General features: G+C 42.3%; 1 protein-coding gene across 4 annotated transcripts in view; it reads right to left on the reverse strand.

Moving 5' to 3' along the window:
- The window catches only part of LOC110502559 (attractin-like protein 1), a 349,969-nt gene that overhangs the window by 216,053 nt on the left and 107,825 nt on the right, over window positions 1-26,091 (reverse strand). For all 4 annotated transcript variants that reach the window (XM_036960140.1, XM_021580677.2, XM_036960141.1 and 1 more), the window contains exons 17-20: window positions 25,448-25,661; window positions 22,890-23,078; window positions 15,068-15,304; window positions 14,650-14,787 (exon numbers count right to left, since the gene is read on the reverse strand). In XM_036960140.1, the coding sequence (XP_036816035.1) occupies window positions 14,650-14,787; window positions 15,068-15,304; window positions 22,890-23,078; window positions 25,448-25,661 (778 nt within the window). The remainder of the gene's footprint in view (window positions 1-14,649; window positions 14,788-15,067; window positions 15,305-22,889; window positions 23,079-25,447; window positions 25,662-26,091) is intronic.

A 26,091-nucleotide genomic window follows, 5' to 3' on the forward strand; every position in this document is an offset into this window, starting at 1 on the left:
GGAATAATGGTCTGGGGTTGTTTTTCATGGTTCAGGTTAGGCCCCTTAGTTCCAGTGAAGGGAAATTTTAACACCAGCATTCAATGACATTCTAGACAATGCTGTGCTTCCAACTTTGTGGTAACAGTTTGGGGAAGACCCTTTTCTGTTTCAGCATGACAATGCCTCCATGAACAAAGCTAGGTCCATATAGAAATGGTTTGTCGAGATCCGTGTGGAAAAACTTGACTGGAGTGCACAGAGCCCTGATGTCAAACCCATCGAACACCTTTGGGAAGAATTGGAACGCCGACTGCAAGCCAGGCCTAATCGACCAACATCGGTGCCTGACCTCACTAATGCTCTTGTGGATGAATGGAAGCAAGTCCCTGCAGCAATGTTCCAACATATAGTGGAAATCCTTCCCAGATCAACTCCATGTTAATGCCCATGATTTTGGAATGAGATGTTCGACGATCAGGTGTCCACATACCTTTTGCCATGTAGTGTATTTTACATGTATCTTAAATCATAAGAGAGAAATAATTTATTGTTGGAATATTTGTGAAACATTATGGAGGCCTGGGTAAGCCAAAATATCACAAATCGTCTAACTTTAATTGAGTATTTCTCAATTATGCCATGTCAAATAAATGTCAATAATCCTTCATCCAAAGAACCCTTCTATGGATAAAATATGAGGAAAAAATATGAGCAATCACAGGAGCGAGAGAGAGAATCTGTGAATGTAGCATGATCTCTGACTCATCCAGCTCCTTACAGAAGTTTGGCAGATATTACTCCAGATCTAGCAGTCTGTTCTCAAAATACATAGGCAAATACTTTCACTCTCTCAGAAACGTTGCCAAAACCAACAACAAACAGTTCCAGTGACGAATCATCAGGACAAAAACAACACATTGCGTAGAGCCTTAGAAATATCCCATTAAAACTTGACTTTCATACATAAAGTATAGACAGACCCTTAGGGTCCACTGTGATGTCCTGGACACTGGAAAGAAAAACTAGACCATCCTCGTCCTTCTCCATACTGCTGTTCTGTAGGAGGCACCACTAACTAACTAGTGCAGCAGTAGAGACATGCCACTTCGCTTCCACTGTCTGTCCTATTTTCAGAGAAACACAGAGAGATCAAAATAATGGAATTAACAGGGAAAATACAATGAGGATTCTGTGTCGGAAGGCAGTGCAGCTTGTTAGCTTTTTATCTTTGGGGCATATGCTTTATGAGCGGTAGCTCTCTCTGTGCATCCCAGCGCAAATTCCCAAATGGAGCTCTCCCCATCCATCTCTCCCTCCCTCTTTTGAACAAAGCCAAATAGAGAAGTTTGACAAAGAGATGTATTGTATTTTTCATCTTTAATCAGATGTAACTGACCCAATTAAAGAAGCTGACACAGAGACCATGTAAGATAGCTCTCAGTAAATATTTTTTCATGATACTATTCCCTTGACAGCAAAGTTAGTATTTTCTGTACAATGAGATGTTTTGGTATTTTATTAGGATACACTGCCCTCTCTCACAGCCCTAGGGGTATCTGTACTACAGCATAACATAAACACGCTATCAAACATACTCAAACACATCTCACACTTCCATAACCAGATACTTGTTCACACACACAGACACAATATTAAATGCCTCCTCTCACACAGTCATACCAAAAACAAAAAAGTATAAATATATTTTTGTGATTCAGCTATACCGTATTTGCATTTTAAGTTTTTGAGAACAGTAAGACAAGGGATTTACTCAGTTGGAATTATGCCTAGCTTCACAGACAGTTTAGGACTAATGTAATACTGTATACAGTACTCTGGCTCAATGTAAGCATTAAGAATGTTCTAACATTCAGGCTTAGTGTAGATGATGTATGATACATTGCCAATATGCGAGGAAAATCTGATAGCTGCCACAATGAAACTAGAAATTGGATAAACAGAATGAATGATCATTGGCCCAGTGCATGTATAGCTCTGTGACTACATTGTCAAACTCCCAAAGTGTCTAGTATGCATAGTATTAACAGGGGGTTAGCTCTTGTAGGCTGTGCTGTAGAGACAGGGCCTGCAGCTGTAGAGCTCCTCTCCTCTCTCTGCAGAGCAGACACTGACATGATTTATGGTTAAATTAGGATCTGTATAAAATGTACTATCATAATAGGAGCAGAGCAGTGTGCTTGCAGAAACCAATATAGTGTGCAGTACATACGCGAATGCATATGAGCAGACTCACAGCCCTGACCCTCACTTTACTCTTGTTATTTCATAACGGTGGTTGTCTACAGGGACTGCTTCTAAAGTTCTCAACAACTGACACATCTATACATACCAGCAGAAGAAACCACAATGTATCTCTTAGAATGCGGAGACACAATGCAGCTCACACTTCTGAGCCAAGTTCTGAGACAACAAGCTGTGATAGCTAGCTGATTGGCTACAAAGGCTGGTCTGACACACCTGAGCCTCCCATACTGCACACTCTGGTCCTGTGAGACTTGACACATCTTAGATTGTGTGTCCCTATAGTGTAACACTGTGTGGTGCATGGTGGCATACAGGTAGCAGTAGTGTCTAATGACATTCACTGTCAGTCCCTCTAGGGCCCTCCTTTTGCTGAGGTTAACACATATGACTAAGTTCTAAAAATGAAAGGAGGAAAAAAAGTGTCTTCGAGGTAGCTTTGCGGGGCAGAAATCCTGGACTAAGAAGTAATTGCAGAACCCATTGATGTGATTCAAAATAGTTTAGTGCCAATTTAGCAGATTTAATTTCAACACTGTAACCAGCTCACAGGGCTTCAGTGTTTGCCTGTTTAAAACCTTGCCTGTTAAATCAGCCATTGATTCAGGCCAGAGAATCCAGGTGAGTGGACTCAATATAATAAATTACACAATTAAGCGCCAGGGAGAAACTAGCCTAAGACTCCTTCTAGTCATCTAGGACTAGAGTTGAAGTCACCTGCTGGAAACTGATTGATTTCTAACAAGGTGGAACAGTACCCTAACCCCTTATATGCTCCCTGGCTAGATCAATTACATTTACAGTGGGTATGCCTGCATTTGGCTGCTCATCCATTCATTCAACATGGCATGTGTCACTGCTAGTTATTTACCACACTAAAACCTCTTTTGATTGAGTATGCCTTGAAAACAGTATTACATTAGGAGCCACTAAACTCTGATGCGTGGGAGGGGATTGGATGTGAAAAAGCATCACACACCATATTTTCTGCTGACAACACAAAAATAAGATACCAAAAAAAAAGAATCCTCTAACCAACGAGCGGATTTGATATAAATCATATTTCCCATTCCTCGTGCAAGCCTCTGCAGAGCCTACAATTTCTCACCCCACTGCATCCTGCATCTGTGCGTAAGAGACAGCAGATCTAATGCACATACACTACAATGGTGCGTGTGTGTGCGTGTGTGTGTGTGTGTGTGTGTTGGTTGGTTCTTCTACCCTTGTGGGAACCAAAAATCACAAAAAGGTCCCAGAAGGACAGTAAAACAAGGAAAATGCCCATTAGGACAAGGGCTATTTTAACATTTGGGGTTAAGGGTTAAGGTTAGGAATTGGGTTTAGGGTTTAGGGTTTTGATTACAGGTTAAACCTGCAATATGCAACTTTTTGGGCTACCCGACCAAATTCATATAGAAATGTTATAGATCTTTCATTCTCATTGAACGCAAGTCTAAGAAGAGGTAGATATGTTCTATGTGCTCTATTTCTATGCTTCCCATTCTTAAGTTTAGCTTTTGTGTCATTTACCTTCGGTTTTGTACACCAGCTTCAAACAGCAAAAAAATATTTAAAGTTATGGAACATATATATTTCACAGCAGTTTAGATGGTACAATGATCCTCTTCACTATACTTGCTTGTTTTTCACAAACTAATATTAGGCAAACTATTAGAATTTTAGCAACTGGCCATTTCTGCATAGCACCTTTTAGGGTTAGGGAAAATACGATTTTGAATCGACATGTGTGTTGTTGTGTGGTTGTTTTAATTATTGTGTTACATAAACCAGGTTTCCATCCAACCTACATGTCGGTAAAAAATGTCATGACAGGCCTGATAGAAACAGCAAATGTGTCTGTAAACTTTGCAAATGTACCCCCAAAAAATACGATAGACAAAGTGAGATCTTTTTGTGTCAGTAAAACTAATTATGGGAGAAATGGTGGTGGAAACACCTTTATGTGCAAATATTGATATAATAACCATCATAAACTTGGAGTCACGCGATGATATGTGGTGTGGTACTACCACTACGACTCAAGAAAGCATGCAGTTTATTAGGCTACAAATGAAATAAGTTATGATAAACTTCACAGGGTGGTGAAAGTGCACAAATAAAATATCAAATCTAATTGTATTTGTCACATGAGCCGATGTCACGTTCTGACCTTTATTTCCTTTGTTTTGTCTTTATTTAGTATGGTCAGGGCGTGAGTTGGGGTGGGCAGTCTGTGTGTTTCTCTATGTTGGGGTTTTGAGTTCAGCCTAGTATGGTTCTCAATCAGAGGCAGTTGTCGTTAGTTGTCTCTGAGAATCATACTTAGGTAGCCTGGGTTTCACTTTTGAGTTGTGGGTGTTTGTTTTCCGAGTCAGTGTTTGTCACCACACGGAACTGTTTCGTTGATGCACGTGATTTTTTGTTTTGTTCGAGTGTTCAGTTGTTTTTGTAATAAATCATTATGGACACTTACCAAGCTGCGTTTTGGTCCGATCCCTGCTACACCTCCTCAGAAGAGGAGGAAGAATGTCGTTACAGCCGAATACAACAGGTGTAGACCTTACTGTGAAATGCTTACTTACAAGCCCTTAAACAACACCACAGTTCAAGAAATAGAGTTAAGAAAATATTTACTAAATAAACTAAAGAAAAAAAATCAAATCAAATCAAAAAGTAACACAAGAAAATTACATAAGAATAATGAGGCTATATACAGGGGGTACCGGTACAGAGTCAATGTGGGGTACAAGTTGGTCAAGGTAATTTGTAAAATGAATATGCATAGATAATAAACAGCGAGTAGCAGCAGTGTAAAAACCGAGAGGGGGGTGGTAGCGGAGAGAACAGTCTATGACTTGGGTGACTGGAGTCTTTCACAATTTGTGGGCCTTCCTCTGACACAGCCTGTTATATAGGTCCTGGATGGCAGGAAGCTTGGCCCCAGTGATGTACTGGGTACTGGGCCGTACACACTACCCTCTGTAACGCCTTACGGTCAGATGCCTAGCAGTTGCCATACCAGGCGGTGATGCTCTCGATGGTGTAACTGGGGACCCATGCCAAATCGTTTCAGTCTCCTGAGGGGGAAAAGGTGTCGTCGTGCCATCTCACAACTGTCTTGGTGTGTTTGGACCATGATATAGTTTGTTGGTGATGTGGACACCAAAGAACTTGAAACTCTGGAACCTCTCCACTTCAGCCCTGTTGATGTTAATGGGGGCCTGTTCTGCCCTCCTTTTCCGGTAGTCCACGATCAGCTCCTTTGTCTTTCTCACATTAAGGGAGAGATTGTTGTCCTGGCAAGACACTGACAGGTCTCTGACCTCCCTATAGGCTGTCTCATTGTTGTCGGTGATCAAGCCTACCACTGTTGTGTTGTCAGGCTGTTGAAGTTGTGCTTGGGCACGCAGTCGTGGGTGAACAGGGAGTACAGGAGGAGAATAAGCCTGCACCCCTGATGAACTTGATGCTCCTTTCCAATAAATATCTAGGGTCTTAGTCTGGTGACATAATGATCGATGCTTGGCTGACATTTGATAAGTAAAAATGATCTCAAACATTATGCGGAATTAGAATATTAGCATGAAAATCTGTCATCAATTGGATGAAAACCTAGCTATAGAGACCAAAGCATTGACTGAAATCTTGAACCTAGTACTTGGTCGGCAAGTTTATTTCATGGATGACCATGGTAATAAATTAACTTCTTCTAATTGACGATTTACTATTCATCTCACAAGACAAAAGCTAAAGCAACAACCTCAATCCAAAGGAATAAATCATTTTCCTTGCACTACACTGACCACGCCTCGCTTAACCATCTACCCCCCCCCTCTCACTTTTCTGTTCTCCCCAATCCCCTCCACCTCCCATCTCCTCCCTTTCCATGTCTCTTTTAAATTGTGAGGAGCTGACCCCTGCCAGCCGTCACTGCTTGTCAGCGCTCTAATTGACACTTAAATCTTCCTCTGTGTTTAGCTGGAGCTCCACAGTGGAAAATAATACTGCCGGAGGTTTCTATAGGAACCACCAGGCTGATATACCCTCAGCTACACCCACTACACCTTAACCTATAGGCTGAGACTTCTACACATCAGGGTAGAGGAGTTTAATAAGGGTGTGACAGGACAATGGCTCAGGTTCAACATGAATTATATCCTACTTGATCTGTTGAGGTGTCAAAAGCCAGGCATCAACATTATTGACTGATCTCTTTGATTTGAAGAGGAGGAGTTGAAACAACGGTAGTGGCATGTAGCACCCACCACTGTGCAATATTAGAAGGGTTCGGCCTGCTAACACTCAGAGTTCCATCAGAACAGGAATGGTACTTGAGTTGTTTTTACTAGCCAGGAGAGCAGGTGAGCCTGCCTTCCACCCCTGCCGTAACTATATCTGGAGTATGGGTGAGGAGGGGGACAGAGGTCTTTCTACACTGAGTGTACAAAACATTAAGGACACCTGCTCTTTCCATGACACAGACTGACCAGGTGAATCCAGATGAAAGGTATGATCCCGTCTTGATGTCACTTGTTAAATCAATTTCAAATGAGTGTAGATGAAGGGGAGGAGACAGATTAAAGAAATATTTTTAAGCCTTGAGATAATTGAGAAATGGATTGTGTATGTGTGCCATACAGAGGGTGAATTGCAACGCTGCTGGGTTTTTCACGATCAACAATTTTCCCTGGGTATGGTCCACCACCCAAAGGACAGTGGGAAGCATTGGAGTCTACATGGACCAGCATCCCTGTGGACCACTTTTGACACTCAATATTAGGAAGGTGTTCCTAATGTTTGGTATTCTCAGTGTACATGTGTGTTCCTAGTAAACATAAAGCTTTGCAGGTATTTGAAGACACAGCAGGCCTGTTTGGTTCGCTCCTCTGACTGTTCATCTCCCCGGCCAGCCTTTCAACCTCCTCTCCATTAATCTCCATAGGCCTGCCAGCAAATGACAAGTTCAAATAATCATGTCATGAATAAAATAATTGAATTGGAACCAGGCACAGAAATGTAAATGTGCCAGCATTTTACAGTTCCTTTCTCCTGTCCTTCGAAGCAGTCAAAGGGGCGAGATTATACTGTACTGACTGATGTTGGCAGGCAGCATGGTGTGCCTAGTGTTCAGGATCGCCTGAGTTAAGCCTCCTCTGTGCTGCTGAAGAGATGTATTGGCACAACAGCATTAACACACTTCAAATATAATATCAAAATATCAAATAAAATAAAATTGTATTTTGTCACATGCTCTGAATACAATACCGTGAAATGCTTACTTACAAGCCCGTAAACAACAATGCAGTTTTTAGAAAATAGAGTTAAGAAAATATTTACTAAATAAAATAAAATAAATTAAATAATATACAGGGTACCGGTACTGAGTCAATGTGTGGGGTACTGGTTAGTCGAGGTCATTAGTACATGTAGGTAGGGGTAAAGTGACTATGCATAGATAATAAACAGTGAGTAGCAGCAGTGTAAAAACAAAGGGGGAGGGGGCATTTGATTAATTGTTCATCCATCTTATGGCTTGGGGGTAGAAGCTGTTAAGGAGCCTTTTGGACCTAGATTTGGTGCTCCGGTACCACTTGCCGTGCGGTACCAGAGAGAACAGTCTATGAGTGTGACTGGGGTGACTGGAGTCTTTCTGAGAATTTTTTTGGGGCCTTCCTCTGAAATCATGGAATCTAAACCAGCAACACTGTATGTGCAGGTCTCACACGTTGCAAACAGAGACACTGACTATAACGCATCAACCCTCTTCTCTGAAATTGAGGGTAAATTCTTTATTTTGGATTTAAAATAGACCTACCAAATCTCTATCTCCAGTTGACAAAGGACTTCTAGGCAGACGATACACAGGTAATTGTAGAGCGGTCTGTCTGTAAAGAGCACGACCTTCACAAATCCTTCAGTAATGAAGGTAAACCTAATAACCCATGTGGATCACAAACGATGCCCGGCTAAACATGATTAAGTGTCACTGAGCATTGCCTATGACATAAGGAGGGGGGCAGCAAGATGTCCAGTGAGCCCTAATGGAGATGCCAGAAAGACTAAATGGAGGCGATGATGGACAGGAATGGAGAAGCGAGGGGCAAGCTGTTCTGATCCTTCTCTGATAGATCATGTTGATCTTTGTTTGAAGACAATTACATTGTTTTTTGATTGATGTTTGTTTTTAAATCAAGCTATTTGTCTAATCCGATCCCTTTTGGAAGGATATAATTTTCTACCTACTTCATAAATCTAAACCATATAGATTTATCGTCATTTGATCACTTTGTTGTTGCAGAAAATTGTCCTGCGCGGCAGGAAATGCAAATAGTAGTGTATTCAAGTTTAAAAAGGTATCTAAAGTTTGTAATTTCCACAAAATATTTATTGATTTGCCCGAATGACAAAAGTATCAACCCCTACAAAAATGGCCATTAAGTATAATCTACATGATTCACATTTCCTGTTGTTGCAGGATTAAGATAGCATATCTGAACACTGTGATTTAGCATTTAGTTCCTAAAACGCTACTTGAAACAGGACAAGTACGCACATCCAGTGTAACACACCTATGATATGTTATCATGAATAAGCACACACGGCCCCCCGACAGAGACTTTTCTAAATAGATTTTTCACATTGTCTAGATAAAAAAACTAAATGGACATTGTAACCTCAATAAGTGACTGTACACCCACACAACCTTCCGGGCCCTGTTTTCTACCATAAGCACTTTAGAATCCATGAATTTCCACTGTGAGCGAGTAGGCTTCTCCCCTGGCCCTGAGAAGAGATCTGTACGTGTCTCTAGCATATGGTGGAATTACAGCTCCAGATTCTCCTGTTTGGGAGGCGGCACCGATGGGAGTGTTGGTGTTTCAATTGAGGATCTCCATCTAATTAAACATCTTCAACAAAGTTAGAACCAGACAGGAGTGGTGCTAAATATCAGCAAAGCTTCTTTCTCACTAGGATAGATTTAGCCCGGTTTCACAAACTCGGTCCTGGGGCCCCCCTGGATGGAAGTTTTGGTTTTTGCCCTAGCACTACACAGTTGATTCAAATAACCAATTCATCATCAAGCTTTGATTATTTGAATCAGCTGTGTAGTGCTAGGGCAAGAACTAAAGCTACCATAGTTTCACGCTAAGCATTAAATAGCTATCTCTTCTGAGAACTAATCATTTTCTGGTAAAGAGGGTTTGGGTTTGGTCTTCTATCTTGCCTTTGTTAGATTGTGAGGAGTCGGCAGTTTGTTGAGATAAAAGGGACTTGCTATTCTGGTTTTAATGATCGTGTAAGGTCAAGGGCTATGAAGGCAGATAAAGGCTCATGACCTCTCTGACATCAATAAGGTCTTGAATATAGAGGGAAAGAGTGAGAGACAGGCCTACTCTCCACACTCAGCAGATTAGTGTATAATAGGAGGGCATCACTTTCAGGTTGACGTATCTGCTAAACTTGACCTGCGGTTTTGACATGGTAACGAGACGCATAATAATTCAACTTCCACCACTCGACATCAGGTTGGCTAACAGGTATGCAATCCTACAGCAGTAGATTACTTTTCCAGATCAGAGCGCTGTGTGTGTGTGTGTGAGTGTATGAGCAGTGACCAGAAATACGGCCGCTGGAGTGGGATTGACTGGACAGCATGAGGCTGCTGGGAAGGGTGCTCTACCGGCATGTGCCTTCATGGCCCTGGTACGCATACACACATTTTTTTTCACATGATGTAGGCATTAATACAAATGTACAGTACACTGACTCAAGCATTCACATTCTGCATGGGTTCACACACAACAGCGTCCTTCCACACTCAACATGACAGCCACTAATTTATACCCCGCCACTGCCAAAGGGGGTGTGTGTGTGTGTGTGTGTGTGTGTACTATATGGGTCGTTCCATCTCAAAAAGCACAAGAAAGAGGATTTCAACATCCACCATCTTAGATTGTTCTTAAATCCTTTCTGTGGTTAGAAACAGATAAGATAAGCATCCCTGCAACATTATTTTGTTGAAAGAACATATGAACTCTATAGAAATTAAGCTAATTGATTGCACCCAAATTGGCCATTTCAATATGTTTCATTCATATAATAGTCAGTAAATATAGTACCCAGCATGCAATTTGGACCAAACCTCTTCTTAATAATGATTAAGCAATGGTCAAAAGCAACCCACGGACCCCCAAACCACACACCAAGCCCACCCCAATGGCCAGTATACTGTATCAGTTCACTAGTGTGAAGCTGCGGCTAGGAGTATTGCTTCTTCATACTATGTATCTATTCTCAGTGAATTTTGTGATGGTTATTTTCCCCTTTTCAGAGAAATGTGTCATTGAAGTTGTCATACAACCTGATATTACCAGAGGCTGACCACTAGATGGTGCTGTTCCTGCTATTAGGTAAAATAAGTGTGAATCATTTTGACCCCCTTCAATGTTAATTCATGACTGAACCTTTTAAATGATAATGATTTATAAATGTAGAGTTAAAGTTTACTGTTAGAACAATGCATTTGCCCAAATACATCTCAAATTAAAATCATTTGAAAAACGCTGGAGCACTACTCATTCCTCGTTTCACTTTATCTTCTTTCTTCAGCGCATTTTTTATTGCAGTGATGACGCTACAAAAGATATTGGTGACCACTTGCAGTGGTTGGTGCCTTATGGGATACCTCTGAATTTTGGCAAGAGTCACAGTGAGATGTCTCTGTGTCCAGTATGAAGGAATTTAGAGGTAGTTTCGAGAGCCAATGCTAACTGGCGTTAGCGCAATGACTGGAAGTCTATGGGTATCAGATGATACTTGTTTTTGGTACATAACATGTGTCCTCTCTGTTTCACCAATAAATGCTAATGCTAATGTGCAGGAATGCTAATCTAATAATGCTAATAATGTTTCTAACGGCAGAAACTATTTCAGAACAATCAGAGATGGTGGGGGCCATGGCTTGCTGAAATGACATGGAACAACCCATATGTGTTTCGAGAGATGAAGAGAGAACCGGGGAGAAGGTGAAAGCAGAAGAGAGAGGGTGAACCAAAAAGTCTAGAAAAAAGGGGAAAGGATGTTGAAGTAGGCTACTCCTGCATGCAAGATTAATGAAAGGCAATAACAAGAAAATTCTGCATGAGATCTTAGTGGTTTGGGGAACACTGTGAGATTTGAATACCATTACACAGAAAGGTTTGCGGGCAAACAACACAACACAATATGAATTTATGAATCCCCTCAAGAGCAATTTAGGCGTCAATGAGAGCACAAAACCACAACAGAAAAACAACAAGCCATTCACGGTTGGAGACCATTAAACAAACAGGCAGGGAGAGAGAAAAACAAAAATACAGACAGACAAACAGACAGAAAGCGAGAGACTGACAGACAGACCACCCAACCAACCGACAGACAGACATGTCTCTACATCACATGTAGAGACTCCGGGCCTGTGGAGGACGAGTTGGCTAAAGGGGCTCTACTACGGTCTGTAATGGAATTTACCAGGCTAGCACAGTGTGCCATATCCAAAAGCAATAAAAAAACATTTGATTTGAACTCTGCAGTGCTGGCTTCATGCAAGGAGAGGGAGGAATAAAGAGATGGAGAGAGGCAGACTAAAAGAACAACAACCAACAGCTTGCTGGGGCTCCCTGTGTGTCTTCTGTGTGACTGTGTACCTACAGTGCAGTTAGCGTACAAAAACACACTGGAAGTCAGACTTATTACACTGGCACAGAGAACTAAGTAGGGCAACCAGAAGTTCCCAGAAGTACTACTACAGCTGTAGTTAAGGAGAAACAGATTTAGTCATGGCTACCATAACACAAGAGCAAATGCTAACTTTGGCACATTGCATCAACCAGGTTTACAGTGGATCAGGCAACACTGGATGCCTTACTTGTACATTTTGGTATTGTAGTCAACAGAAAGTGTCTGGTATTGCAGTCAACAGAAAGTGTCTGGTATTATACATTTTGGTATTGTAGTCAACAGAAAGTGTCTGGTATTGTACGTTTTGGTATTGTAGTCAACAGAAAGGGTCTGGTATTGTACGTTTTGGTATTGTAGTCAACAGAAAGTGCCTGGTATTGTACGTTTTGGTATTGTAGTCATCAGAAAGTGCCTGGTATTGTACGTTTTGGTATTGCAGTCAACAGAAAGGGTCTGGTATTGTACGTTTTGGTATTGCAGTCAACAGAATGTGTCTGGTATTGCAGTCAACAGAAAGGGTCTGGTATTGTACGTTTTGGTATTGTAGTCAACAGAAAGGGTCTGGTATTGTACGTTTTGGTATTGTAGTCAACAGAAAGTGCCTGGTATTGTACATTTTGGTATTGCAGTCAACAGAAAGGGTCTGGTATTGTACGTTTTGGTATTGCAGTCAACAGAATGTGTCTGGTATTGCAGTCAACAGAAAGGGTCTGGTATTGTACGTTTTGGTATTGTAGTCAACAGAAAGGGTCTGGTATTGTACGTTTTGGTATTGTAGTCAACAAAGGGTCTGGTATTGTACGTTTTGGTATTGCAGTCAACAGAATGTGTCTGGTATTGCAGTCAACAGAAAGGGTCTGGTATTGTACGTTTTGGTATTGTAGTCAACAGAAAGTGCCTGGTATTGTACGTTTTGGTATTGTAGTCATCAGAAAGTGCCTGGTATTGTACGTTTTGGTATTGCAGTCAACAGAATGTGTCTGGTATTGCAGTCAACAGAAAGGGTCTGGTATTGTACATTTTGGTATTGTAGTCATCAGAAAGTGCCTGGTATTGTACATTTTGGTATTGTAGTCAACAAAGTGTCTGGGATTGTAAGTTTTGCTATTGTACAGTAAATTCCCTCACCAAGCTCTATCAAATCTCTACAACCACAGCACAACATGTTATGTCACCATGCTGGTCTCTTTCAAAAGCCCATTCATATGCACAGCCCACCACAGGCTAGTGCTAAGAGTTTCTCTCTCTCCCACTCAAAGTACTCTCAGCCCCAGAGAGAGGTGTGTTGCAGCGAGTCAAGCCACGCCGTACTGTGCGGTGCTAGACTGGGCTAGGCTGGACAGGGTGAGCAGATGGTTTCAGTGTCTCCACAAGGAGAACTCATTGCAGTCATCACACTCCTTCAAACACACACAAACATGCAATACCAGACACAAACCTGTCAGTGAGTCTTGGAGGGCTATTGTCCTCACCATGTAAGTGCTGCATACACACACACACTCCTTCAAACACACACACTGCCCCCTCTCACATTGCACAATGTCTTCATCTATCACGGCCGGGGACACCAGACCAGGCAATCTCTCCTCCTCATGTCTATCCGCCATCTCCCGTTATCATTCTATCTTCCATTCTCACTCCAAGGGCAGCTCCGCATTCCTCATATTTTAGTTTGATGCCTTGTTGACGTGCTGTCTCGCCCCCCCCGCCCCCCTTCAAATCGCTCTCTCGGTCTGATGTCTACTCCTCCAACTCCCCCGCCCCTCCACAATGTAAAGACATGAGGAGAGAAATCCCATTTGGAGCCTAATCCAGTACAGATCAGTGACTTAGAGCCATTAATGCCCAGGTAAATCTTTCTATCCTGCAAGACTGAGGAGTGAAACAGCCTCCACAAGCACACTCCTCAAGAGTCAGCCTGTTAAACAAGCGGCCGTGGTGGGGAGGTATACAACTGACGGACGGGAGTTAATAAATTGCATTTAATCATGACAGCGTTAAATCTGTTGGAGGGAGGGAGGGTGATGGAGGGAGGAAAGACAGAAGGGAGGAGAGAGGGAGTATGAGAGGGGGTGAGCGTATCCCCGGGAGACGCAGAGGGGTGCGCATCTATCAAACGTGCACGGCTCTGTGCTCGTCGCCAGCGGCGGGGGCTGCAGTCAACTTCAGGAAATAAGAAAATGATTAAATGTGATTTAATGTCACGCGCCACGCGGGGAAAAAGCACATCTGTCAGCCGGAGAATGATGTTATTACACCTTCCTCTCTCTCACGCTCACTCACTTTCTCCTACTCTTTCTATCTTACTATTAGAGTCTTCAGATATCTGTTTCCTCTTTCCATCCTCTTTCTTCCCATCTCTCTTTCTGGCCCTCTCTGTTATTCACCTTGCTCTTTCTTTCCATTTCATACTGAGAGATTTCAAAACGATTGTGACCACTGGACTGGACAGGATTGAAATACTGTAGGAGTTGATAGAACTCTGATTAAACACAGAGCTGCTCAAGCGCCTGTCTACTACACCTTTCAACACAGTCAGAAATACATGTGTCGTTTCTGGCTCTACTGTTGTTCAAACACATTCAAACAGTGTCCTTCACGGAGGATGCACAGATCTGAGCCAAAACCTTTACACACTGCCCCTTCCATTCCACTCTGCTGCACTGCACCCATCCCTGTACTTACCCTGGCACTTCCCACCGTTAGTGGGGTCTCCATGGTAACCAGGCATGCAGGTCTGGCACTGCAGTCCAGTGGTCAAGTTCCTGCACTGCTCACAAGCACTGCCATTGACACAGGTACTGTGGCCATTACACTGGCAGGCTGGGAAAGAGAGCGAGGTTAACAATGAGTGTTGTTATGTGGAGGGGGTGTATAGCTTTATGTCCGAAGCCAAAGGAATAAAATAAACATGTGAATGTATTTATGTTTATTTATGGTTGCATTGAGGTGCTACATGATGGGAGTTGTAATGAGTTTTTGTGTGAGCGTAGTTACATGGGTCGACGTACCTATGTGTATGCATGCATGCGTTTTTCTCTCTGTGTGTGTGTGTGTGTGTGTGTGTGTGTGTGTGTGTGTGTGTGTGTGTGTGTTGACTCACCAGGGCAGTGGATGTAGGCCCAGTCGAACCCTTTATCTCTAGGGCAAAGACCAGGCTCCAGTAACATGTCTCGGGAACTCTCCCTTTCTCTGGTCTGTCTGGAGGGGCTCTTCATGGGCCCGCGGTATGAACCCTCCATACACTGGCCTTTCCCTGTGTTAGTGGGGTCTCCACACCAGCCACATTCTGCCTGATCCAAACACTGGCCACACGTCCTCAGGCCCGAACAGTTCTGAGCTAGAAGGGGAGAATGAGACCGAGAGAGAGAGATTATTTAGACACATTTACACTGAACAAAAATATAAATGAAACATGTAAAGTGTTGGTCCCATGTTTCATGAGCTGAAATAAAAGATCCCAGAAATGTTCCATACACACAAAAAATGTGTTTACATCCTTGTTAGTGAGCATTTCTCCTTAGCCAAGAAAATCCTTCCACCTGACAGGTCTGGCATATCAATAATCTGATTAAACAGTAGGATCAAAACACAGGTGCAACTTGTGCTGGGGACAATAACAGGCCACTCTAAAATGTGCAGTTTTGTCACGCAACACAATGCCACAGATGTCTCAAGTTTTGAGGGAGCGTGCAATTGGCATGCTGACTGCAGGAATGTCCACATCAGGCTTCTTCACCTGCTTAGAGCTTCTGAGACGAGATACCCGGACAGCTGATGAAACTGTGGGTTTGCACATCCAAACAATTTCTGCACAAACTGTCAGAAACCGTCTCAGGGAAGCTCGTCGTCCTCACCAGGGTCTTAACCTGACTGCGGTTTGACTTCGTAACTGAAGTCTTGGATGGCGACTGGCACGCTGGAGAAGTGAGCTGTTCATGGATGAATCCCGGTTTCAACTGTTCCGTGCTGATGGCGTTGTGTGGGCAATAGGTTTGCTGGTGTCAACATTGTGAGCAGAGCGTTCCAAGGTGGCAGTGGGGTTATAGTATGAGCAGGCATAAGCTACAGACAACAAACACAATTGCATCTGCTGCCATCACCTCATGTTTCAGCATGTTCATGCATGGCCCCATGTCGCAAGGATCTGTACACAATTCCTGGAACCTGAAAATAGCCCAGTTCTTCCATGGCCTACATACTCACCACCCATTGAGCATGTTCGGGATGCTCTGGGTCGAGGTGTAAGACAGTGTGTTCCAGTTCCCGCCAATATCCAGCATCTTCGCCCAGCCATTGAAGAGGAGTGGGACAACATTCCACAGGCCAAAATCAACAGCCCGATCAACTCTATGCAAAGGAGATGTGTCGCGCTGCATGAGGCAAATGGTGGTCACACCAGATACTGACTGTTTTTCTGATCTATGCCCCTATATTTTTTAAGGTATTTGTGACCAACAGATCCATATATGTATTAATGTGAAATCCATAGATTAGGGCCTAATGGATATTTTTTTTCAATAGACTGATTTCCTTACATGAACGGTAAATCTTTGAAATTGTTTCACGTTTTGTTTATTTTTGTTCAGCGTATTTAGACACATTGTAAAGTCCCTTATAGAATACTTGGCTGCTATTGATAACATTAATCAGTAGTATAAGTAAGCGCTGTTACATCCATCCACCTAAACAACACATAAATAAAGTAGACATTTATTACTCATTACTTAATTCATTCTCTTGGCAGTGGGAGGTAATGCTCTCCAACACTTTCTTAGACAGCCACTGACTCTTAATCTAATAGCCAGCTTATTCATTATTTAATGGATTAGAGGGTGGGGATACATTTACGGTTTTTCATTTAGAGAGAAATGATTCCCAACTTTAGGACAATGGGGTATTTTTGGATTGAAAATTAGTGTTATTGAGCAAAGGTTATCAAGAGCTGCCGAGGTTATCAAGGCTTGAGTTGAAAAAGTGTGTTTATCATGGTGCTGTAAGCCCTTATCACGTACACCCTCTTCACTTCATCTATTGAAAGCCGCACTCTGACTCAGGCCTTCCAACCAAAGAGTGACATTTTGCAAGCATTACATTTTAGCAAACGTGCCTTTGTTCAGTCTATCAGAGAAGGGAGAGGGCTGCGGGTGGCAGCCATATTGGAACCCGTCGGACTGTCTGACAAAAGCAGGTGGTTGGCTGACGACAAAGAGTAAAGCCCCTAAGCCTAAGGAGAGGCAAACGTCTGTTCATCCCATAGCCCCAACATAAAGGCCCCCAGGGCCAAACACAATTTATATCTGCTTAATGCATTCACTGAACACTAACATGTGCAGCATAGGCACTTTAACAAGAAAGTGAGGGCGTTTGGTCAGTTTAGAGGACAAAGTTAGCTCAAAAAGCCTCTATGGAGGTGCATTTACTCTCCATATAAACATTTATGTACTGTAAGTAAGCTTTAAAACGTCCGTGCTTTCAAAGACACTTCTGAAGTACATACTGTATACAGTGGGGCAAAAAAAGTATTTAGTCAGCCACCAATTGTGCAAGTTCTCCCACTTAAAAAGATCATCGTCATCATCATCATCATCATCATAGGTACACTTCAACTATGACAGACGAAATGAGAGAAAAAAATCCAGAAAATCACATTGTAGGACTTTTAATGAATTTATTTACAAATTATGGTGGAAAATAAGTATTTGGTCACCTACAAACAAGCTAGATTTCTGGCTCTCACAGACCTGTAACTTCTTCTTTAAGAGGCTCCTTTGTCCTCCACTCGTTACCTGTATTAATGGCACCTGTTTGAACTTCTTCTCAGTATAAAAGACACCTGTCCACAACCTTAAACAGTCACACTCAAAACTCCACTATGGCCAAGACCAAAGAGCTGTCAAAGGACACCAGAAACAAAATTGTAGACCTGCACCAGGCTGGGAAGACTGAATCTGCAATAGGTAAGCAGCTTGGTTTGAAGAAATCATCTGTGGGAGCAATTATTAGAAAATGGAAGACATACAATACCACTGATAATCTCCCTCGGTCTGGGGCTCCACACAAGATCTCACCCCGTGGGGTCAAAATGATCACAAGAACGGTGAGCAAAAATCCCAGAACCACACGGGGGGAACTAGTGAATGACCTGCAGGGAGCTGGGACCAAAGTAACAAAGCCTACCATAAGTAACACACTACACCGCCAGGGACTCAAATCCTGCAGTGCCAGACGTGTCCCCCTGCTTAAGCCAGTACATGTCCAGGCCCGTCTGAAGTTTGCTGGAGAGCATTTGGATGATCCAGAGGAAGATTGGGAGAATGTCATATGGTCAGATGAAACCAAAATATAACTTTTTGGTAAACTCAACTCGTCGTGTTTGGAGGACAAAGATTGCTGAGTTGCATCCAAAGAACACCATACCTACTGTGAAGCATGGGGGTGGAAACATCATGCTTTGGGGCTGTTCTTCTGCAAAGGGACCAGGATGACTGATCCGTGTAAAGGAAAGAATGAATGGGGCCATGTATCGTGAGATTTTGAGTGAAAACCTCCTTCCATCAGCAAGGGCATTGAAGATGAAATGTGGCTGGGTCTTTCAGCATGACAATGATTCCAAACACACCGCCCGGGCAACGAAGGAGTGGCTTCGTAAGAAACATTTCAAGGTCCTGGAGTGGCCTAGCCAGTCTCCAGATCTCAACCCCATAGAAAATCTTTGGAGGGAGTTGAAAGTCTGTGTTGCCCAGCAACAGCCCCAAAACATCACTGCTCTAGAGGAGAACTGCATGGAGGAATGGGCCAAAATACCAGCAACAGTGTGTGAAAACCTTGTGAAGACTTACAGAAAACGTTTGACCTTTGTCCTGGCCAACAAAGGGTATATAACAAAGTATTGAGAAACTTTTGTTATTGACCAAATACTTATTTTCCACCATAATTTAAAAAAATCCTACAATGTGATTTTCTGGATTTTTTTTTCTCTCATTTTGTCTGTCATAGTTGAAGCGTACCTATGATGAAAATTACAGGCCTCTCTCATATTTTTAAGTGGGAGAACTTGCACAATTGGTGGCTGACTAAATACTTTTTTTGCCCCACTGTACATAGAGTACCAATTTAGTTAAAGTGACTAAATATAATCTTCACCGCCTGTCCTTGATGAAGCATAGTAGTCACATCACAATAAAGGCTATTGCATTAGTACCACCTGCATCCTCCTTAATACGCTTATACTCTTTTATTTGTATATACTATTGCTAATACTATTTTATAAACCATTTTTATGTGTTTATTTTATACTATGGCTGAATCTGCACAATTCAAACACTTGTGCCTGCCCCCCCCCCCCCCCCCCCCCAATCTTAAATATTGTACTATAAATTATGCATTCCTGTATTATACTTAAGCTAAAATGTTTATTCTATTCTACTGATCCATTTACTTTATGTCCGTGTCCTTATCATTGTTACTTGTTGTTGTTGCATTGCCGACAAGGAACTTGCAAGTAAGCATTTCATTGGGCGGTTTATACCATGTGTATCCTGTACGTACGACCAGCAATATTTCAAACTTGAAATGTTAGCTTGACCGCTTCTTTCCTAAATATATTGAATTCCTTTCCAGAAACGTTGTCTCTATTGAGGATGCATTGGTATTCGTGCAATGTTTCTGACATTCAAACAAACCACGTGATATTACATGTTTTACTGCATTCAATGCTTACAAAGAAATGTTCAAAACCATAACTTATGGATTCAGAAGCAGAGGTGAGCTTGGTGGGTCAGTTACATCTGTTTTCTTTGACAACATCAGGGAGATTGAACTTGTTGAACTAGTTTCCTTCTTTTAACTTGTTGTCGAGCATAAGAGGGAAACATTTGTTTTGTGATCCAATATTTATAGCCGGGTTATAATAAATAATACATCATAAATCTAAATGATTGACTGGGGCCTTTCAGATAGTTTATTCAGGTTTGGCCATCATGGAGTAGCTAAACAAGTCAACTGGTTGTGAGCACAACATGAACAAATAGCTGTGAAGCACGGTTGAAGTAGGAAACACAAGGTAACTCAACAAGAACCCATAAGAGACCAAAAGGTATGAGAAAGTTCCAAGATGTTCTCTTCCGTTGCCGTGTGGAGTTTGCTGAGTGAATGGTAAAATTTGCATTTTTGCCAGAAGTTTGAGTTTTTAACTGCTACTATTTCCATAAGCAGAAAAAGTGTTTGTTGAATTTTCTCCCCAAATGCTGTGCTTCAGAGTCTATCCCTGTTGCATTATTCAACCATGGTGCTGATTCATTTCTAGGTTCCCCTGTCTTTTTCTCCAACCACAATCTTGTGCTTCACAATTACAAACAGAGGCTCTCCTCTTCCCTCTTCCAGCCTCAGAGAGGCAGTAGAGTTTGCAGTGTGGAAATATTATCTTCCTAAACTCAAACAGCTTTTAACGCTTTCTAAAGGGCTCTTGTATTTGTTTAAAGATCAAGCGAAAATGCCAGTCCATGTAGCAAGAACCAAATAGCATAATCCCTCATTTTAAAGGTTTACTCATACCAGAGACGATAGTTCAATAAGCAAACATATGGGGCTACCAAATATTTCATCATTCTGACATCTACTTCATATTTCAGGAGGTTCATACCCTGTCCTCGTTAATATTCTGTCTTTTTCCATTGTGTGTTGAGAACTATTTAAATAAACATAACCCAGCCCACACTCAGTCGGTCACAGAACAGAAGCCTATGTGGTACAGTACAACACCTCCATAGATATGCAGTATTGTTCTCTCAACCAATCCTGGGCTTGTCTTTGGAACAGCTTATCTTTAAAAAACTGTTCCCCTGCTCTGTGACAGATCTCTGAATGAAGCATCTGTAGCGAAACTAGAGTGATGTTATATTGCTACGCCGAAACATAAGCTACGTGGATAGTCACCCCTTGAATTGTCCTTGGGTAAGGAATGTTTAGGGGATTTTTAAGTCCCTCAGTCGAGCACCTGTTCCCCTTTATGTTCAAGCTGGGCTGCGCATTTGGGTCCACATTTCTTTCCATTGCTACATAGCATTCTGTGTGAGCTCAAAGCACAAGGCGGAAGATGGTTGATTGCTAAATGAACAAATGCAAGTGTTGGTCAGGTTAATGCTGCTGGAGATTTGGGTGGGGTGGTGTGCCAGGCAGATGGATGGGGATGGAAAATCACTCTGAGATGCAAGTAAGTGAGCTCTGCCGTGTGTGTGTGTGTGTGTGTGTGTGTGTAGGAGGTATGCTGAACCTAACTAAAGAGAGCAGGGGCCGGGCTGTGTTCTAATTACCTGCTGAAATATGACCTCAACGCGGAGAAAGACCATTTCCAGGAGCAGCAGCAGAATCACATTGTGTTCAGGGGGACATTCTTTCAGGAGCACAGCCAGATTGGAGTCGCTGACCTCCCCCGGGCCTTTCAAGATAAATACATCCTGTGGCTACTGGCTAGTACACCAAAAAGTTAATCTTGCTTCCTGTTTCTCCCAATATCCCCTCAAAACCAAAACACAAGTAACCACCTACCTAAAAAGATATGGAAAGGTACTGTGGGTGGAGAAATGGCAACCTTGAGGGGAAAATCTTGGCAAGGCTTTTCAGCTGAAGTGAACAGGCAAAGAACATACACACAAAATTAAATTTTGTATATTTGTTCTCTCCCTACAAAACCCCTAAACTTGATAAAATAATCCAAAGGCGAACTATGACATTCCTTTAAATGAACATGTTGAAAACAAAAACGCATTAGCAGAATGACACATTGTGTTTTGCTGTAACACTACATTTCTTTATCTCTGCGTTCTGAAGCCAAAAGCCTGATATGGGCTTAGCATACACACCGACGCTACATCAACTGATTTACATTTTGATTGGATCCATATTGTCAGGCTTCCGTGAGTTGCATTACTCTGGAGGACAATAAAAGCAATAGTACAATTTGCCTAATCACATTCCCCAAATCTCAGAACCGATAGATGTTTGTATAGAGAGTTTAGTGGAATCAGAAATGTCAGGCCATAATATGAATACTCCACAAGCACACTGACCATCACTTAGCAGCTGAATGGTAATGACTTCAGACTCCCCTGGTGAAGTGGCACTGAGAGGATGTGGCCTAATTGTGCATACCATTGTTGTTTTACATAATGTCACGCACTGTGAATACTGTCGCTGCTGTGGTATAACGAGGGGGTTGTTCAAGCAAATTATGTGACCATGGCAAAATGTGGTGAAAGCTCTTTCCCTATTTGTTTAAAATGTTCACATGACGAAAAGTGGTAAAAACAGAATCCATAGACGGCTGACAGCATGTTGCTCCTTGCGTCGGACTATAAGGACAGAAACTCACAACGTGTTATTGTTGGTACCAACATCTGCTTGACAGGAATTTCAAAAGTGCCACTGCGTAAAACACACATCCTGTTTATGTGCACCTCTCTCTCAGCAAAGTCTGGGGGGTTATCTGACACAACAGGATCTATATAACAAGATCAGACCTTTAACGGAGGGCTTTTAGAGCAAAGGAAACACTAACAGCGGGGCATATACTTTTCATCGAGTTGGATGCACGTCGATACGTTATTGATTTTCCCATAGTACCCAGGGACAGGGACCAGGGTGGAATACACCTAAGGGTCTAGGGAAGTGGAAGCACCTGACTGACTGTAGAGCACAATGAGTCCGCAAACATCCAAGGGAGTCTGATCTCACGGAGCAACACTAACTCTGAGGAATTCACTACTAACACACAGGAGCTGTGACTCTTTTGAACAGAGTGTGTGTGAGTGTGAGTGTGTGTGTGAGCATGAGAGAGCGAGCGAGAGCAATAATCTATTTGCCCGCATTCCTGTGTTAAAGATACGCACACAGTGGAAGCTGAACATTTTGACCTGTATACTCACAGACACAGTCTCCAGTCTGCCACTCCAGACACTGTCCGTAGGGGAAGGAGATGACGTAGGCGTTGGAGTCCACACAGCGCTGGGTGCTGCTGCACCACATACACTCCATGGCCTGGCTGGTGCAGTTGGCACAGGTGGTGCGCAGGGAGCAGGGCACCTTACACGGACGGGCACTCTGATTGGGGCTCACTGTGGAAAAGTGAAAATAAAATCATATTTAAATAACATATGTGCCCAGCCTGAAAGTCATGCTAAAAATAATCTGTGGGAGTTTATGTACATTTGCACTGCCTCTAAAACATAGATATCTTATCTCAACCTTGGACAGAGTATTTTTGCAGCAGGTATACCCATAACCATTCATCTACCATTTATTACATTAAATGAGTCATTTAACCCAAGAGCAGACGGTAAACAATAGTAATTTCCTCCCTCAGTCCGACCCCATCATTTGAGCTGATTTAGGCAGGTTGTATCGAAGTGGAAGACAACTCCTCAGTGGTGATGGAAACAGAAAAGTAATAAGAAACAGCAGGATGTCTTTGGTTACCCATTTCCACTCTCTGTCAGTGCAAAGTCGCGCTATGGGAAGTACGGAGGCCAAAACTGCACATTTGAGGCCTCATTTTCTTCGGCTCCCCAGCTATTCTGGGCTCCTAAATGAGTCTGAGCATGGTTCAGTGCGGCTAAAAGCGGATAAAATAAGACAGTGAGTCAGACGGGCCTGCTCGTGTTTCCAGTTTCCTTGAATGCGTGAGAGGGACAGTCGGTCACTGAGGGGCCATGATGGGAAGGAAGGTCAGCCACTGTCAAACAGTGGTAGAAAAAGTAACCAATTATAATACTTGAGTAAAATTAAAGACGCTTTAATAGAAAATGATTCAAGTAAAAGTGGAAGCCACCCAGTGAAATACTACTTGAGTAAAAGTATAAAAGTACAGTATTTGGTTTTAAATATAATTAAGTATCAAAAGTAAAAGTATACATCTTTTCACATTCCTTATATTAAGCAAACCAGATGGCACAGTTTTCTTGTTTTAAAATTTACGGATAGCACACTCCAACACTCAGACATCATTTACAAACAAAGCATTTGTGTTTAGTGAGTTAGCCAGATGAGAGGCCGTATGGATGACCAGGGATGTTCTCTTAATGACTGTGTGAATTGGACCATTTTCCTGTCCTGCTAAGCATTAGAAATGTAACGAGTACTTTTGATTGTCAAGTAAAATGTATGGAGTAAAACATACATATTTTCTTTAGGAATGTAGTGAAGTAAAAGTTGTCAAAAATATAAATAGTAAAGTAAAGTACAGATACCCCAAAAAACGACTTAAGTAGTACTTTAAAGTATTTGTACTTAAGTACTTTACACCACTGCAGTCAAACACTCCAGGCTATGATCTTCTCCAGTCATAAGGATGCTCTTCCTAAAACAATATCTCTCCACTAACACTCTGTCCCCTTTTAAATTCTCTAGTGAATTTTGGCTCCTTGTCAATGATGATGATGATGATGATTGTAAACTTTTCTCCCTAATTCAGAAGTGCCTGATTGAGCTTTAGAATAATGAGAGCATCCTGTCGGGCTGTATCACCGCCTGATACGGCAACTGCTCTACCCACAACCGTAAGGCTCTCCAGAGGGTAGTGAGGTCTGCACAACGCATCACCAGGGGCAAACTACCTGCCCTCCAGGACACCTACACCACCCAATGTCACAGGAAGGCCATAAAGATCATCAAGGACAACAACCACCCGAGCCACTGCCTGTTCACACCGCTATCATCCAGAAGGCGAGGTCGGTACAGGTGCATCAAAGCAGGGACCCAGAGACTGAAAGACAGCTTCTATCTCAAGGCCATCAGACTGTTAAACAGCCACCACTAACATTGAGTGGCTGCTGCCAACATACTGACTCAAATCCAGCTCACTTTAATAATGGAAATTGATGTAAAAAATGTATCACTAGCCACTTTAAACAATGCCTCTTAATATAATGTTTACATACCCTACATTACTCATCTCATATGTATATACTGTACTCTATATCATCTACTGCATCTTGCCATCTTTATGTAATACATGTATCACTAGCTACTTTAAACTATGCCACTTATGTTTACATACCCCACATTACTCATCTCATATGTATATACTGTACTCGATACCATCTACTGCATCTTGCCTATGCTGTTCTGTACATCACTCATTCATATATCTTTATGTACATATTCTTTATCCCTTTACACTTGTGTGTATAAGGTAGTAGTTGTGGAATTGTTAGGTTAGATTACTTGTTGGTTATTACTGCATTGTCGGAACTAGAAGCACAAGCATTTCGCTAAACTCGCATTAACATCTTCTAACCATGTGTATGTGACAAATACAATTTGATTTGATAATCATGTTCAAGGGAGGCCTCATGGAATTCACAAGGGTTACAGGTGCCTTTGAGAATTAGTCTCTATTATTCAATCACCATCACCTTCATTCTTCTTCAGCTCTCCTTCCCTTTCCCTCCCTCCCTATCCCTCTTTCTCCCAGTCCCTCTCTCACCGACTGGTTTTTCACAGATGAGTCCATCAGTTGTGGCGGTGCAGGGGTTGGCCTTGAGCCCTGCCACCTCTACCCTCTCCAGGTAAGCACAGAAGCCTGAGTCGCTGGGCTCCCCGGGCAGCCACTGCAGAGAGGAGTTGGTGAAGGGAGACATGTCCTCCCAGCCCCAGTACGAGATGTTGATCTTCCTTAGGCCCACCCACGGTGCTAACTTCTACAGGACAGAGAGGGGAGAGAAAGAGGTAGGCGAGAGGGGGAGGAGAAAATGGATGGAGAAAGAGGGGAAGAGAAAGATAAAAGAATGAAGAAATATGAGAGAGAGAGAGAGAAAAGGGAGCGAGGGATGTTAAAATCCTGAAATCTAAGATAAGAATTCTCTCTAATTCTCCATAGTATGTTGAGGGACACTAAGAGTATGAAAACATGTTATTCCTTTCTCAACATAAATCATACATATTTGATTCCTGCAATGATTATGTGAAATCTTAAATCAAACCGTTGGGAAAATTGCTATAATTACATTGAAAGTTCTCCACCTCAGGCTTATAGCCAACACCAATCCATAAAACCAAGACAGGCCAGAGTCATTAAACTAAGGTATTTATTTTGACTTTTAAAAATGTCTGTGTTTGAGTTATTTCTTA

This window comes from Oncorhynchus mykiss, chromosome 23, assembly GCF_013265735.2.
Source record: "Oncorhynchus mykiss isolate Arlee chromosome 23, USDA_OmykA_1.1, whole genome shotgun sequence".
Taxonomy (NCBI): domain Eukaryota; kingdom Metazoa; phylum Chordata; class Actinopteri; order Salmoniformes; family Salmonidae; genus Oncorhynchus; species Oncorhynchus mykiss.